Source organism: Neoarius graeffei, chromosome 24 (assembly GCF_027579695.1).
Source record: "Neoarius graeffei isolate fNeoGra1 chromosome 24, fNeoGra1.pri, whole genome shotgun sequence".
In the NCBI taxonomy this organism is placed as follows: Eukaryota; Metazoa; Chordata; class Actinopteri; order Siluriformes; family Ariidae; genus Neoarius; species Neoarius graeffei.
Window position 1 is genome coordinate 9,126,189 of NC_083592.1, and position 17,856 is coordinate 9,144,044.

The 17,856-nt window shown below is 42.5% G+C and overlaps 1 protein-coding gene across 3 annotated transcripts; it reads left to right on the forward strand.

Annotated features, from left to right (window-relative positions):
* Nucleotides 1-2,063: 2,063 nt before the first annotated feature.
* Nucleotides 2,064-16,035, forward strand: dhfr (dihydrofolate reductase). Of its 3 annotated transcripts, none has more exons than XM_060908030.1 (6): nucleotides 2,064-2,302; nucleotides 2,945-2,994; nucleotides 3,078-3,183; nucleotides 4,570-4,696; nucleotides 6,595-6,710; nucleotides 15,516-16,035. In XM_060908030.1, exons 1-6 carry the CDS (start codon nucleotides 2,211-2,213, stop codon nucleotides 15,595-15,597), a joined length of 573 nt encoding a protein of 190 aa, XP_060764013.1. In that variant the 5' UTR covers nucleotides 2,064-2,210; the 3' UTR covers nucleotides 15,598-16,035. The 3 variants fall into 3 exon arrangements, with proteins under 3 accessions (XP_060764013.1, XP_060764015.1, XP_060764016.1); XM_060908032.1 differs by lacking the exon at nucleotides 2,064-2,302 and adding an exon at nucleotides 2,580-2,838; XM_060908033.1 differs by lacking the exon at nucleotides 2,064-2,302 and adding an exon at nucleotides 2,580-2,825.
* The last annotated feature ends 1,821 nt before the right edge of the window (nucleotides 16,036-17,856 follow it).

A 17,856-nucleotide genomic window follows, 5' to 3' on the forward strand; every position in this document is an offset into this window, starting at 1 on the left:
TCAACTTTTTTGGAATCAGGGTTGTATTTTATTGGTAGTATTTGCATGTTTATTTTTCCCTTTTTTTAAAAAATATTTTTTCATGTTGCATTGTTTTGGGGATATACACGATTACGTGATGTGAAGTCCCACTTTAATTATGGATGCGTACAGACAAGTCGCACAAGTAGTGCAGATTCTCTTGATTTTCATCCTCCAAAGCTACAGTGAAGGTAAGCAACATCAGAGTTATATCAATCTTTTTTTTTTCATCTGCATTACAAGATATTAACAAATCTAACATGGAGCACAAGTTAGACTAGTTAGTTTTCCACTAGTAGGTAGAACTAACTAGACAAAGTGTCCTATGGGAGCGTCAAACTCAGATATTTTATCCAGTATTGACTGGATGTATTGTATTGCGGATCTCTATAATTCAGTTCTCCCTCGTCATAAAGAACATTTCAGATATCCACAATGACATTCTTCCTTGGACAAATTATGTCACTTTTGCCATTCATGTGTATTGGGCTTTTGATTTTAGATGTCCATAATTGCAATTTTGACATCAAGAATGAACATGTTGGATATCTGCAATATTGCTAGGAAATAATCAGAAATATCCCATTTCCCATATCTACAATCCAGTTGTTACTGGTTATAATTTTAATTTTCCAAAATGAAGCAAAGAAAAAAAGAATTCCAGATATAAAAAAGTTTTAATTCCACAATTAGAATTATGACTAGAAACAATGTAATTGCAGATATATACAAATATAGTGTGGATATATTTAATTACCATTCATCAGAGAATGTAGTGAGAATACAATATTGACTAAGGGAGAAAATAGGACAGTAAACAGTTTTACATTAATTGAACATAAGGTTTAACCCGTGTTATTACATCAGTCTGCCTGTAGGTGGCACTGTAAGCTTTATAATTTCAGTGCGCGTGCACCACTGAGCTCTATATAAACTCTGGAGAGCTCATAGGCTCGTCAGAGTGAAGCCATCTGGCCGCCATCTTACCACTCTCACCGCGTGGATTTGGTTTGTGTGTTAAACCGTCGTATCTGATCAAACTTGCCCCTAGAAAACTATCTCCTGACTCCCCCCCCCCCCTTTATTTTTCTCAACTTTATCCTCATTCTTTACATATCTTTATAGTGCTCCCCTTCACTGTTAGTTTTTTTTCCTTTACCAGTTCGGTCTCTGATCACTTTTTTTGAAGAGCTCTTTTACTACTATAATTATTTCAGTTTTTCTCTTATACAGTGCATCTTTCTCTTTCATATAGTTCTTCTTCCTTATCTATCTATCTATCTATCTATCTATCTATCTATCTATCTATCTATCCAACATAAAGACTGTACTTATATTGGAATAATAGATAGATAGATAGATAGATAGATAGATAGATAGATAGATAGATAGATAGATGCATATTTCCTTTCTATTTAGGACAGTTGTTGAAACAGGATCATTTTCTCATGTTTGTCATTTTCACTTCATTCTCACAGTCATGCCTTAGCAGTATTTATTGGTCATATGGGTCGCAAGCTGCATGAATATTGTGACAGTGAATCATGTGACCAGTAAATACTGTTAAGACCTGACTGCGAATGAAGTGAAAATGGCAAATAACATAAGAAAATAATCCTGTTCCTCAAGAGAAAAGAAGTATTGTCCAGCCTTTGTGTTGGTATAATTAATAAATAAATAAATAAATAAATAAATATACACTATATAAGAAAAAAAACTGAAATGTCTGTTGAAAAATTTATAGAAGTAAAAAGAGCCATTTAAAAATGATCAGAGACTGAACTGGAAAAGGAAAAGGCAAAAACAGTGAAGCGGAGCGCTATAAAGTGTAAGGAATGGGGATAAAGGTGAGAAGATAAGAGGAGGGGGGAAAGTAAGGAGATACTTTTCTTGGGGCAAGTTTGATCGGTACGATGGTTTAACACAAACCAAATCCACGCGATGGGAGTGGTAAGATGGCGGCCAGACGGCTTCACTCGTCTCCACAGCGAGGAATGGGCTCTGAGCTCTCCAGATTTTATGTGGAGCTCAGCGGCGTGTATTTTCCCCCCTTTTAATGACGTGTTTCGGCTCGGCGCCTCTAAACTTTGGCGGGAATTTGTTTCCGGGTGGCTTGGCTTAGTTTAATCTGAGGGATTGCAACCGTTAAACCCGGTAACCGCCTCACTTCAAAGAAGAAACCGTTATTCATGGGGCGCGTGCTGAACTGTATTGTCGCGGTTTGTCCTGATATGGGCATCGGGAAAAACGGAACTCTGCCCTGGCACCCGATAAGACTGAGGTAAAACTGGCTGCATCCCAAACGGCTCCGGTTTGTAAGCACAGTGCACTATATAGGCTGTAGGACGCAGTGTTTTGCGCCCTTTGTAGTGCACTTAGGAGGAAAGTGGGGCGCTGTTTAGGATTCAGCCGATATGTTATCACAGGTGTCTGGAGCTAATGTATCTGTTATGTTGAGCTAATTAATTAGCATTGTGTATGTTTTAATATTAAATTATAATGTTTGTTCGATATATTTTATTCTGACCTCGTTATTTTTCGACATGAGCTTTAAATTCAGGAATTATTTTATAGTTTACGTTCTTTTGAGAGACCAGTTTTGTTGTATTTTATAATGTATTTTTGTTTTGGGGTGTTAGCTCTGTGGATTAGCCTGCAAGCTTAGCCGTTTGGCAGCAGCTCTGTCACAGGGTTGTAATGTGACTGTCAGCCTCAGCGGTTTATTATTTTTTTTATCCCTTTTTGACAATAGCAAAAATACTTTTTTGATAATTAGTATTTTATTTTTCATAAACAAGAAGAATGTGAGTAATCCAGGTACAGTGCTGAAATTCTGAGTGTTTGTGGTGGGTTTAAACTCCTTGTCTTTTTCTGAGTAGACAGTTGTGATTTTTAACATCCACTGTTTTTTTTGTGTTTGCAGTAATGAGTTCAAGTACTTTCAGAAGATGACCATGACTCCTACTGCAGAAGGTAAACGAAACTCTTGACCGCCTTCTTCTTCATATCTTTATCAAACGTACATTTGTTCTGTATTACTGTATGTGATGTGACAGGTAAAACAAACGTAGTGATCATGGGCAGGAAGACGTGGTTCTCGATACCGGCACAGAACCGGCCTCTCAAGAACAGAATCAACATCATCCTGAGCCGAGAACTCAAGTAAGAACGTGTCGAAGGCACTCGGTTAAGTGTTAAGCCAGTATCTCACTGGGCTGCGACAGCTTGCAAGCGTCATTCGCGAGAGAGTTTCAAAAGTGTCTTGAAACATTCGCGGGGTTTCTCAATTTCCTCACGGGTCGCAAAGTGTCGCTCCTTCATCGCTGAAATTTTGAACATGTTCAAAAAATTAATGCGACACGATTTCCCTCGCAAATGTGTCGCAAAGCCGTCGCGAACCCTTCTCAAGTCAGTTTCCGTGGCGCTTCCCTGCCTGCCAAGGGAAAGCCGGGCTGCAACAGCCTGCGACTAGTTGGAGACACAACAATTGCGGTAAAATATGCGAATATCAATTCAGTGCAGGGCTTTGAACCGGTTCAAGGAACGAAAACGAAAACCGGGAACTTTTTCTATTTCACATGGAACAGAAACGAAACCAGAAACTTTATTATTTTTTATGTTCCGGAACAGAAACGCTTATTAAAAATAATGGTAACCGGTTAATACCAGTTTTTATTTCGTTCCTCAAAGTTTCTGTAGCCTACAAATAAAGTCATTCTTCTCCTGCGCAAGTTTCTATGACCCGCTGGGGTTCACTTCCTGTGTGACATTCGCTGACTGAATGGAGAGAGCGGGAGGGTGGACTACTATCATGTCTCCACATCTTAAATAAGAGGTAAATATTGCAGTCTATCGTTATTCAAAAACGTCAATTTCAAACACTATATCAATATATTTGTCCACGTTAATGAGAGGCTCACGAACATTAAATGACGTTAACCTCTGTTAGCCTATCAATGCATAGGGCCTGACTAGCCTTTGGTAACACACTAAACGAATTATCTTTCATTTTTGGCACTTTTTCTGTTTGTGTAGATGGGAAGACATACTGAGAATCCAAATCGCCAACATTTGAAATAATAATTGTTTTGAATTATTTCGTCTTATTTAATGAAGGTTGTAATAGAATTAGCCTACATTTGGCTTAAGCTGGATGAGACAGAGACATAATTTTATAGCCATTTGTTAAACAGCTGACAGGGAACGTAATTAACCGTTCCGGGAACGAAATTTTTTTGTTCTAACCGGTTTGGGAACGTCTATTTAATGGTGGAACCCAAAACCGGAAACGTTAAAATTCCGTTTCTGTTCGGAACGAACCAATAGGAAAAAAATTCTGGTTCAAAGCCCTGATTCAGTGTGATTCTAAGTGAAAATTGTCGCTAATTCGCATATCTTATCGCAACTGTTGTGTCTCCAACTCGTCACGGGCTGTCGCAGCCCAGTGAGTTTCTACCCTTAAAGGCAACTATCTGCGGTTTGTATATCATTCATGCTTTACTGTTTATCAGAAATCCTGTGACTTTTAAGTGTTTTTATTCGATTTAGGACGGCTCCTGAGGGCGCACACTACCTAGCGCCTGACTTTAGCTCAGCGATCCATCTACTGGAGACTCCAGAGCTTGAGGCCCAAGTTGATCAAGTGTGGATCATTGGTGGGAGCTCACTGTACAAGGTTAAATACCACACTCTTACACACTCCATCAAACAGATACCGTCAGCTGTTCATCTTTCCTCACAAACCTCGTTTAAACCATTACAGAAGACCATTACTAATGCCTTACCATTTTCACTCCGTTGTGGATGTGTCCCAAACCACACCCTGGTCACTGTGTACACTTCATGAGCATTGTTAAAAGCATCATCAGTCCACTGTATAGGCTGTACAGTATATATAGGCTACGCAAACATCATTCCACTGAGGACGTGTCCCAAACCACACACACTTCACTACAGAAGACATCCACTACCACAAAAGCAGCATAGTTCCAAATGACACACAAGATAATCATCACGTACAAATTCCCATTGTGGATGTGTCACAAACCACATCCTAACCACGCCCCAAGATATACACCATCACAAAGGTCTCCTGTTCATAAGTCCACTGTGGACATGTCCCAAACCACACCCTAGTCATTTATGTAGGTCACGTCGCCATCAGTCCACTGTGGATGTGTCCCAAACTACACGCACTTCTCACTACAGATATGTACACTGTTGTAAACATCTGATCACTATACATGTCTCACACCGCACCCTGGTCACGAACACTGATGGAGATGTGTCCCAAACACACTATAATCAGTCACCAACGTCTCTTCAGTAGTCCACTGTGGGCGTGTCCCAGACTACACCCTGCTCACTATATACTGTAGGCCACATGAAAGTCATTAAAACACCGTACCATCATTAGTACTGTGGACGTGTCTCAAACCACAAACACTTCTCTCTACAGTCGATGTTCACCATCACGCACGTCGTCTTGTCAGTCTACCGTAGTTGTCTCCAAAACTCACTATATAGCCTACGTAAACGTAATTACACACACTATAATTGATCGCTGTGGATATGTCAAAAACCACACCCCTTATTTACTGCAGGAGATAAACACCATCACAAACATTCTCACTCTGAATGACATCCTAGCCACTATATAGATCATATAAACATCACTCCAGTGTGGATATGTCCCAAACCACACACTAAGTGAGATGTCTTTTTAAATAGTTATTTGAACACTACTTAAGTAATGCTGCTTTAAACGAGACTCTTAAGAGCCTGTAGGATGTTTTATAGTTTGTGTGTGTGTGTGGTGCTTATGATAACCAACAGACAAAGTAATTCTAGCAAGTTTTACTTCTTAAAGACACTAGAGATGAGCGGAGGTGGGTGGATTGGGGGGGAATAAAACGTCTGCGCTCCTTTCTGGTGTCTGTGGTTTTCAGTCTATTGTATGGCACTAAAGTTTCTAACTGGAAACACACACACACACACACACACTTGCATCATGCTTCTTGCAATCCCTCGGCTCGCTCCAGTTGGTTGGCATGGCAACGGTGATGCTCAAGGACGCTTTTTACAAAAGCCCCCTTCTTTCTTCGTAGTACTGCTTCACATTTTTCTTTCTCTTCCCTCAGCCTCTCTTTATGTGCGAGACGCTCCTTGTAGAATGTTTTTGAGCTGACAGTGTTCACTGCTGCTCCTGAGGAACATCAGCATCCTTTGTTTATGATCTCCAGTGAGTGGGGGGGCAATACGAATAAAATATCATGATACTCGGACTCTTAACATGATAGTGTATGTTAAGAACCTTCCAGATGTATTTTTATTTAAATGTATAATTTTCATAATATAAAGGAAGAGAGAATGCATTATATGGCATCTTTTTAAAATTTATCATGAATTTTATAAAAATGTGAGACAGTTTATCATGATATTAACATTATAGTGTGGTATTGCCCAGCCCCATTTCCCAACAGCAGCAATAATGACAAAGTGAAGTTTATGTACTTTGTGTTCCGTGTGAGAGTGAGAGGCCTGGTAATATTCGTGAAATGTCATTTCTGGCAGGAGGCGATGGAGAGCTCGGCATGTCGGCGTCTGTTTGTAACGAGGATCCTGAAGCAGTTTGACTGCGACACATTCATTCCTAACATCAACCTAGAAAAGTTCAGGCTCCTCCCTGAGTGAGTGAAACAATTTTTGTGTTGAATTCTTTCTTTCAGATATAATTTCATCTTTGTTTGATGTTGCTTTGCTGTAACGCAACATATCAGAGTCAAAGGATTAAAAAAATATCAGAACGATCACTCTACATCACCAGGATGGCAAGAAATGTCCCGATATCTAGTTTAATACTGCTGAAGGACCAAAGAAAAAAAACTCTTCCAAATCTATTACCCTGTCCACACTAGGGATTTTGTACCGATATGAAACTACTTTCGTACCACAACACCTGTCCACACTAGCAACTATACCGGTACTGTATCGGTATAACTGTATTGGTACGAAACCCACAAATGTATGGGTTTCGTACCGGTACAGTATCGATACTGTAGCGCTTCGCTGTAGTGTGGACAGATGAAGCGGCTCTGTATCGATACAAATATAATGCGCAAGCACAACGAACCATTCCTACGTCTTCCGGGTTATTCATACAATACAATACGCCCGTGCTTTCCAGCTGTAAATAAAACGTCAAAATGGCTCAAAACGACCGTGGAGCTACATGGAGCAAAGAAAGGGGAAGAGGGGGGGAAAAGGGAGAGAAAGGGAGGGGAAGAGAAGGAAAGAGGGAGAAAGTGAGGGGGGAGAACTGCCTCGCGCATTTTATACGATTCGACTGAATAAACGACCACCAGAAATACAGACTGTACATTGACAACAAAAAGCGCACACACGTTGTTTCATCCACCATATATTCTCGGAAGGAAGTTACTTGGTAACCACGGAAACATTTCGCGCACGCGCATTTCAACTTCCGTGAAAGAAAACCGCAAACATTTCTCGCTAGTGTGGACAGATGCACTAAACTGTACCGGTATACTTTGTATCGATACAGTTATACCACTATCGTGCCGGTATAAGTGTGAACACAGCATATTATTTTCCAGTTCCGTTTGAAATCTTCATGACCTTCCTTCCATAGCATGATGGCCACACTGACTTGAAGTGTTCCACAACACCGTTTTTTCCATTATAATGGTGCAAATGGATTTGTTGGCTCGCAGATATGCGGGTCGTTTGTGTTCTAAACACCAAAGTGAGTCCAAAACAGTCAGCAGAGGCTCGAGAAAAGCCCTAAAATGCTCTTGTGTAACATGAAAGTGGCCTGAGGCATTAACATCAAGTTTCTCCACTCAGACACCAATTTGGAGTGGTACTCAGAGGAACACTGGGAGGATGACGTGCTATTATGGTTATTATTGAACAGAGGGGTTTGTGTGTGTGCGCACAGGTGTTCGTATAAGCAGTTTAGTTGTACTGCTGGATTCATGGACAGACATGTCTGTCTCCCTGTTGTCTTGAGGCCAATTTATGCTGACAGCCCAGTCCTCGCAGATGGCGTCGCAGACAGCGTCTGCGTAGCCCCTCCACCTTCGCAGACGCTCTGCGCGCACCTCCCAAAAATTGTGACCACCGCAGAAGCCTCGCAGACAGCGTCACAGACGAGGGCTCTGATTGGTCCACTCTACATCTGCTGTACACGCACTTCCGCTTCCCTACTTTCCCGGTTTGGTTTGTTTTCACGACCGCCATTTTTAAAAACACGAGCGAAGATGGAGCAGCACGAAGAGCGGTTGATCGAGGAAGTACGGACATCTATACGACTCCAGTTCTAGTCATTATAAGTAACCGGAGGATAAACACTCCACTAACCACACCCACCAACTACTCCTAGCGACTTCGCGCCCCCTTGCGTTGTGGCGGTGAATAACATCGCGCACGCCTATTACTCCCCGCTCAACGATAAATTACAACTGTCTGCGAAAAGCTATCTGCGAAAGCCTTGTCGCAAGAGCATGCAGAGGCCCTTACCCCCGATGATCTTGTGGAATTTGTTCTGTTGGTGGAGGGTTTAAACTTTCCTCAAGGCTGATATTAATACAATGGAAATTAGTATAAACTAATATTTGGAGTGGCAATAATGTTGCACATCCTTTTTTTTGTGTGTCTGTAGTTTCTTGAATCACTTCAGTGCTGAGTCGGCATGTAACATTTTTATTTCGTACTGTCGGTTCTGGTTATTTTAATAACGGGTGCCTGTAATTCTGGAGCTGCCCATACCCCTCCTGTGCACTTCTAATTTGCTGTACAATCAGGAAGGAACCCTCAGCTCGGCCTTCCGCCTCACTACAACGTACGCCAGGGCTATTCAAATACTATTTGCAGGGGGGCCAAACTAGAAAATTACAAAATTTGTGAGGGCCGGACGGACAATTGACATAAAATTGATATCAGTTAAAGGCAATTAAAATATACTATACTAAGGTACATAATATATGAAATAAAATAAGGTACATTATTCTTTTCCTTTCCTTTATTATGAAAGCATTCAACAACATGTTGTAATGATTACAACAAAAGCTTCCCTAAGTGCAAAACTTGTCTCGTCTTCTTCCGCTTATCCGGGACCGGGTCGCGGAGGCAGCAGTCTAAGCATGGAAGCCCAAACTTCCCTCTCCCCAGACACCTCGGCCAGCTCCTCGGGAAGAACACCGAGGCGTTCCCAGGCCAGCCGAGAGACATAGTCCCTCCAGCGTGTCCTGGGTCTTCCCCGGGGCCTCCTCCCAGGGGGACATGCCTGGAACACCTCCCCAGGGAGGCGTCCAGGAGGCATCCGAAAAAGATGCCTGAGCCACCTCAGCTGATTCCTCTTGATGTGGAGGAGCAGCGGCTCTACTCCGAGCTCCTCCCGAGTGACTGTGCTTCTCACCCTATCTCTAAGGGAGCGCCCAGCCACCCTGCGAAGGAAACTCATTTCAGCCGCTTGTATCCGCGATCTTGTTCTTTCTGTCATTACCCAAAGCTCATGACCATAGGTGAGAGTTGGAACGTAGATCGACCGGTAAATTGAGAGCTTCGCCTTTTGGCTCAGCTCCTTCTTCACCACGACGGACCGGTAAAGCGACCGCATCACTGCGGAGGCTGCACCGATCCGCCTGTCGATCTCATGCTCCATCCTTCCCTCACTCGTGAACAAGATCCCGAGATACTTAAACTCCTCCACTTGAGGCAGGACTTCTCCACCAACCTGGAGAGGGCAAGCCACCCTTTTCCAGTCGAGAACCATGGCCTCGGACTTGGAGGTGCTGATTCTCATCCCAGCCGCTTCACACTTGACTGCAAACCGCCCCAGTGCATGCTGAAGGTCCTGGTTTGAAGAAGCCAACAGGACATCATCCGCAAAAAGCAGAGATGAAATCCTGTGGTTCCCAAACAGGATTCCTTCCGGCCCCTGGCTGTGCCTAGAAATTCTGTCCATAAAAATTATGAACAGAACCGGTGACAAAGGGCAGCCCTGCCGGAGTCCAACATGCACTGGGATCAGGTCTGACTTCCTGCCGGCAATGCGAACCAGACTCCTGCTCCGTTTGTACAGGGACCGGACAGCCCTTAGCAAAGAGCCCCGAACCCCATACTCCCGAAGCACCCCCCACAGAATACCACGGGGGACACGGTCGAATGCCTTCTCCAGATCCACAAAGCACAAAACTGCAAATGCAAATACTGCACAAGACTTGGGGTGATGATAACAAGTATATTGAGAAATATACACAGCTTTTACCCTTAAAACAGTAAACATAAGTAATAGCTTATATCAGGGCTTTTCAAAGTGTGGGGTGCGCCTCCCCTAGGGGGCGCCAGAGTTCTTCGGGGGGGCGCAACGTGAGGAAAAATAAACCAGAATAAGTTACTATTGCGGACATTTAGCGAACTTCAGCTAGCCTTTGCCAGAGACAAAATGGATTGATTTTTAGTACCTAAAGCTACAGTGAGTGAGGAGACAGAGTCTGGGCCAAGCAAAAAAAGAAGGAAGTGACCACGATTATTTAAAGTTTGGATTTTCATGGACTGGATCTGAAGATGCTCCACTGCCACAGTGTGTTGTCTGCCAAGAGGTGCTAGCTAACGATGCTATGAGATGTTTTAAAAAGCACAGATGTTTAAAATGTGTAAAAAAAAAAAAAAGAGGTTTTAAAAAGCACAGATGTTTAAAATGTGTAAAAAAAAGTTTTTAAAAGCACAGATGTTTAAACTGTGTAAAAAAATGTTTTAAAAAGCACAGATGTTTAAAATGTGTAAAAAAAAAAGAGGTTTTAAAAAAGCTCATGTTTAAAATAAAAAAAATAATGTGTACAACAACCATTTTTTTTTTAAATACGAATGGAACATTTAAGTATAGCAACAATAAAAATTGTAGGAGGGGCGCTGTTGTTTATTTGCTCTCTGAGGGGGGGGCTGACTCTCCCACACTTTGAAAACCCCTGGCTTATATAACCAATTCAGACAATCAAAATAAAGCTGCCATAAGTGCAAACTGCAGTTTCAAGTATCACATCTTATTTGGGGTGATAACATTCAAATATCCCAGAAATGTACCTTTAAAACAGTACACATTTTAAAACTAGATCAACATTTCAAGTGTACAGTAAGTACGTACAAATCTGCTAATTAAAACAATATGTGCTGTAAACATACTCTTGATAACTACTAACAAGAATAGTTTTTTTTTTTTTTTCCTAATTTAGTTTACCTTATTTATCAGTGAGAGTATGTGACTCAGTGGGAGAAGTGACAGCGATTTGCTCTTGCCATTTTAACATAATCTGGCTCATATGTGGTAAGTGCAATTCTCAGGCACTGGGATAACTTCTCGTTGCTCAGGCAGCAACGTGCCTTTGTTTTGATTGCGTTCATATAAGAAAAGCTAGACTCACATGTGTAGGTGGATCCAAACATTGTCAGTATCAGCACAGCCACTTTCTTAATTGTGGGGTATTTTGCCTGGCTGATATGGTTACACCAAAAGTCTATTGGACCTTCAGACTGCAAGTGCAGTTTCAAAGCAAGTGAAGACTGGATATCAATCATTTCTAGCTGAAGAGCACTCTCATCAATGTTAGGCATGATCTCTTTAACTTTTGCAATGAAGTTTGAGTCGTGGTTTATTGAGAATGGATCGCGAGTAAACTGCGTAACCTCCATTGGGAGACTAAAGCCCTGAAATCTCTCACTGAAGTTTTCAGTCAGTTTTGTCATGAATTCAATCATAGTTGACATGGCGCGTGCCCCTGGCATACTGCTCAAAAATGTACGAAGGTGTGTGAAGTGCATCAACTTGTTTGTGGAGACATTTAGCTTTGTTTTGAAAGCGCACAATCTCTCAACCAAATCTGCAATACATTTCTCTCGCCCCTGTAACTCTGGATTTAGCAAGTTTAAGTGTCCAAAAATGTCACAGAGGAAGTGAACATGTGCCATAAACTGTTCATCAAGCGTGCGCTCCAAGAAATGAGCCGCTCGTTTGCGTTTACATGTACGAAGGAAAGAAATAACCTCATTGCGGAGATCAGAGACAATCCAAAACTTTTCCTTTACTAAGCCACCGGACATCGCAATGAGCCAGTAAGTCAGCGTGCTTAGCAGAAGTCTCATCAAGCAACAGACGGGAAAGACGATGCTGAAGGCTTGAGGTTGAGCGGATAAAGTTGACAATGCTTGTGACAGCGTCCGTAGTGTTTTTTAATTCACCGCTGAGCTTCGCGCACAATACAGACTCGTGAATAATGCAGCGTAAAAACTGCATCTGATGCGCAACAGCTGACAGTCTGGCTGCTAGTCCTTGCACTCTTCCGAGCATAGCTGGTGCTCCATCCGTTAATAGCAAGCAAACCTTTTGTAAATCCAGTTTATGCTCATTGAAAAACGCGACGTTTTGAAACAGTACTTCTTCTGTTGTATGTCCCTCCAGTGGAATGAGTCCCAGAAGCTCCTCACGAAAGCGAACTCTATCGTAAAACCTTACATAAATGCACATCTGGGCCACATCAGTTGTATCTGTCGATTCGTCAATAGTAATGGACATCAGCTCCGTTTTTTTGGCTGTTTTCCAGTAGTTTATCAAATGCATCCTTTGCTAGTAGATCCACTCGACGAAGAGCTGAGGTGTCTGACAGTGGTGCTTTTTTAAAGGACCCATGGCATGGTGGTTTGTTGATGCTTTAAACGGGCTCGTGGAGGTTTCCGGATGTTATATCCGCAGCCTTTCTCGAAATGAACCCTCGGCAGGTAGATATAGCCTCCTGGGAGAAAGCCCCATTTCAGCGCTTTTGCCAGTGCATCGTTTTGCTAATGAGAAGCATGGAGGCGGGCCATGGGGGGAGAGGGCAGGGCTTGACCAAGCTGCGGGCATGCTATCTGGCTAACCGCAGGAAGCGGTTAGCTGCACAGCTAATGTAGCCATTGCTAGGCTAACGCACCGATTTTAAAACACGGCAAAACGACTTAACAGTTATACACTTACTTGTTCAGTGTTTGTGGCTGATGCGGCAGGGATGCAGCGCAATTTCCATGTTTCGCTCACATAGGTGGTGTAAAGTTATCCTACCTCTTCGATTTGTCCTACCAAGCCTACTGCGCATGCGCAGAACACATGACATCATTACAATTAGCAAGTTCTCATACAGACCGTTTTTTATTATACAAAACACGTCATTACAAATTATTTAACTTGGCCAAAGACTCGACCAATACGCACAAAACATAAAAATCGGCACATGCGTGAAATACTCACCGATTTTCTATCATCCCAGCTGATCGGTAGGACAAAACTACTGTTGAATTTTCCTACCCTCCTGGATTTCGCGCATGCGCAGTAGGCTTGGTAGGACGGGCAATCCATACAGTGGGTGGGATTCCAGAGGGGGGGCGTGAGGATCATCTCCCTTGCTGACGTAGTAAAGGGAAGAGCCTATCAACGCGCCATTTTGACGCGCCATTCTCAAATGTTGGGCATAGTTTGGTTTACACATTATGAAATTTCTAGCCACTGGGGTGACTTAAGAAGGTCAGAGGAACTCATTTTAACGTTAAACCTCAAAGTGAAAATTTCATGCCATGGGACCTTTAATAGATGAGGACACGTTGTCTTTCATTTTTTGGTCAACAATCATTTCGTCAACAAGCGCCAGCATGCAGTCTTTAATAGTCTCCGACTCAGTGAAGGGTCTCCTTTTTTTTTTCTTGTCAGTATCCACGCCACGCGTAGAAATGCAATAAAAGCTCTCTCTTATTCTGTGCAAAAGCCACCAATTGCATGCTGACTTTGTTCAAAAGAAGTTACCAGTCTGTCTATTCTCCTTCGTCTGTCCTCGGAGCCCTCTCGGTATTGCTCAGAAAATGAAGCATGTTTTGTTGTAAAATGTCTCTTCACGTTGTACTCTCTGGCGACAGCTACGGATTCGTTGCACAGTAAACACACAGGTCTATCGCTTGCTGTAGTTGGCAAAGTAAATAAGTACGTTTCAGTCCATTCGCTTTGAAATTCACGGTTTTCTCTGTCAACTTTGCGATGTTGCTTGGACAGCGCCATGTTGCCACTGCTGTAGCTGCATGGAGTGTGTCACATCACAAGAATCGGCGAGAATGAGTGTTTGTCACCATGGAGACGACCTGTACTCTGGTCTGTGCTAGAGCGGTAGAGAAAACTGTGCGCCGCGGCAGATATGTAGATATGTTTTTTGTTTTGTTGTGTTTTTTTTTAAAAAATCTGCCGCGGGCCGGATTAAATTTCAATCGGGCCAATTTCGCCCCTGGGCCGCTATTTGAATAGGCCTGACGTACACGGTCCAAACAGAGCACCGTTAATTACACACAGGTGTACAGTTATTCATTAAATTACCCACTCCCTTTCTCCAAGACTGCCGTTTATTTGTAAGACCCTCCTTCACCACAGCCATGAGTGGATGTTCACTCGCTAGTCTATCTTGCTTCCTCCTTTATCTTGAAGTTAACACAACAGGAACGAAGCTTATGATGCACAGGAAAGCGAACTTTACAGTAACTGTTACAGCTTTACGTCTGACTGTTCCAAAGCGCTGACACTGGAGAGTCCTTCCATAAATGCTCAATAAACATCTCGCAGGAAACTTCACCAAAGCAGCATTCCTGCACGCGTTTCTAAAGCGCAGGCTGCGTCTGATATACGAGAACGTATTAGAATGATTGTATTAATATAAACCTGTAATGCACTGCTGTTATAGAAAATGACTCCACACCTTCTGACTAATCAGGGGGCTTTAAGCAGCTCTTTTAGTAGTAGACTGCTACACCCACGGTGTAAGAAGGACAGATACCGCAGGTCATTCATACCGGCTGCTGTCAGACTGTATAACACCCACAACTTGTAACGTAGCACCAATAACCTGTTTGTTGTTTAATTTGCACTACTTTACCACTACTACTTCTGCCATCTCTCATCGATGCAATTATGTGCAATAATATAGGCCCTAAAATATTTTTGCATACTTCTATATTTACGTATATATGTGTGTGTGTGTGTGTGTGTGTGTGTGTGTATATACAGAGTCTACCTGTAATGTGCAATTTTTCCGAGCCTCTCAATAAGGCAGTTTTTCTGTACTTTTTCCACAGTAGATAATGCAAATAGCCCTCCGTATTTAATCCTTCGTTTGTCTAATTTTTATTTCAGTTTTATTTGTTATTTGTTTGATATTTTCTTGCTACTGTAAAGTGAATTTCCCTGATGTGGGATGAATAAAGTGAATCTAATCTAATCAGGATTCAGAATAAACCGCGCTGTGGTATAATCTCCTGTAAGCCCTGATTTTCATGGCAGCCACTTTTATCCAAAGTACTTTTAAAAAGTGCGGCAGTTTAGGTCAATTTAATCGATTTTGCTTTGTCTTCTGTCCATAAGAACCCAGCGCTTCATATGTGTTTTTCTCTTGCCATTTCTTCACACACAGGTTCCCCGGAGTGCCGGCAGGGTTGCAGGAGGAAAAAGGACTGCAGTATGTATTTGAAGTGTATGAGAGTGTGGAACAGTAATGAGTGCTGCTGAGAGACCTCACACACCTGCTTATGACCGGAGATGTGTGTGTGTGTGTGTGAGACGACAGCATGTCTTTGTAGGCACTATTTCTGTAGCCAAGTAGCATCAAGTCCTTACTGAAACCACATTGTGGTAATTCTCTGAAGCCTAAAATCAGGAGATTTTAAATGGCGTTCCAGTTGCTAATGTGTTCTAATTTCAATCAGTTAAAGCCTCTTCATCTGTGTGTTTCATCCTTGCCTTGTTGTGTCCCTGCACTTAGAGCTCATCTCCATGGTGTGTGTGTGTGTGGGGAGGGAACGGCTGTTGTGTAGCTCAACCCACATGGCCCGTCCTCGCTTCTCTCATAAATATGCGTTCTGTCTTATCTCAAGGGCTAATTATTGACGAAGGTTCTCATGTGCTTTGGTTGAATAAAAAACCCTTATGGATCACACTGTCTCTCATGGACGTTCTGTCTCTCTCTCGCGCGCGCGCGCCTGCATTAATGCCCCCAGCCGTGTGTAACAAAAGCCAAAGGCTGCAATCTGCTCTGACCTTTGAGGTTGATTGGTTTCAATTCCCAGCAGGAGGCTAACACTAATCTGGAAATTAGTGTGAGCGGCAGGCCAGTTCCCCCCAGTGCCCTCCATCTCCCCTTCCCTTCCTCGCTCTTTAAAAGACACTTAGAATTAATTTCAGATCATTACATAAGCCAGGTTCCTTTTTTTGTGTTTTTTTTTTTTTTTAAACTGGTAGTAACATCAGTTGCATAAATATACACCCAGTACAGGGTAGTGTTAAATAAGGGGTGTTCACACGGCACATATTTGCATCGATGCTGCACCGATGTATTTTGTTGCGATATATCTTACACCGGTGTAAATTTTGTGGAGCGTTCACACGTCACAACCCTGCTTACTAGAGAGAAGCGTGTTAGCACCGGTGCAGCCCCACTTGCGGTCACACGGCAGTTTTTGCGACCGTGCTATACGATAGTAATAATGCGGAAATGAAATATGCGCATGCGTGAAAATGTACTTCCTTTTCCCGTTTGTCATGGCATCACCAAGCGCCGGCAAAACAACGTGGATGAAGACACCAGGGTTGCCACATACTGCTGACGTTTTCCAGCCCAAAATATGTTCAAATCCGCCAAAATGAACTTAAAACCGCCCAATCTGGCAACACTGGAAGACACGCAGTTCTGTTGTTGTTGATATTCGCCATTTTGGAAGCGCAAAATACCAGGATGCAAATTATGCAATGCCCGTATGTAATCAGCTCTCCTCACGCGTAGCGAGTCTACCCCTGTAGCGTTCAGGCGTCCCATTTTTATATCGGTGCCGCCCCGAAAACTAGCATTTACTCCGGAGTAAATTTCTTAAACCACCTCCCGAGCAGGGTTAGATTTGCACCGGTTTAAGCAGCTTTCAGGGGCGACACCGGTATAACTTTGTACCGTGTGAACGCTCTACCGGGGCGGCCCCGGTGCTACACCGGAGTAAAAGTTGCCGTGTGTACACCCCTATATTGTGTGTGTGAGTGCGCGCGCCCATGTGTGTTGTACTCATGTTATAGTACGCTGTCTGGTTTTGTTTATCAACTATGAATATAAAGATCTAAAAGGACCACAGACTTCCAGAAACGCAAGTAATGGTGAAATTTAGATGGGGGAATTCTTTGGAGTGTTTCTGGGCTGTTCATCAACTACATTCATACTTTTCATATTACATCTGTAAAAAATAGATAACCAAACCAGGAAATGCATAAACATTGATATTTTCCTAAGACAAACAGCCAGGATTGCTGCAGATCTGTGTGTTTATCAGAATGTGTTTTTAATTTTATGTTTAATTGTTTGGTTCCTTAAAACATCTTCCCGACGAGACAACTAATTATTCTTTTAGCTTTGAACTGAGCAAAACGGACATGTTAAACACCACTGGAAGCATTGATGTCTGATAAAATCAACGTATATTAGACTTTAACATTTAATTAACTATAATGTTCACTCTGATGAACAATAAGAAACTGGAGTCTCGGGGAAAGCTGATTTTTGTCGATGTGAAATCTTTGGTAGTGACTCAAGCACTTACTGATATTCTTGTTTCCCTTTTTTCGCTCCATCATTAAGTGTTTGCTAGCTTCTGTTTAGGACAAAGTATCGCTTTCCTCATCAGCGCAGTCAATGCCACCGTGCCAACATCACATCATGGGAAGAAAGGGGAAAAAAAAAAAACAGCGTCATGGTGATGCAAGCACAAGGCTGTGGC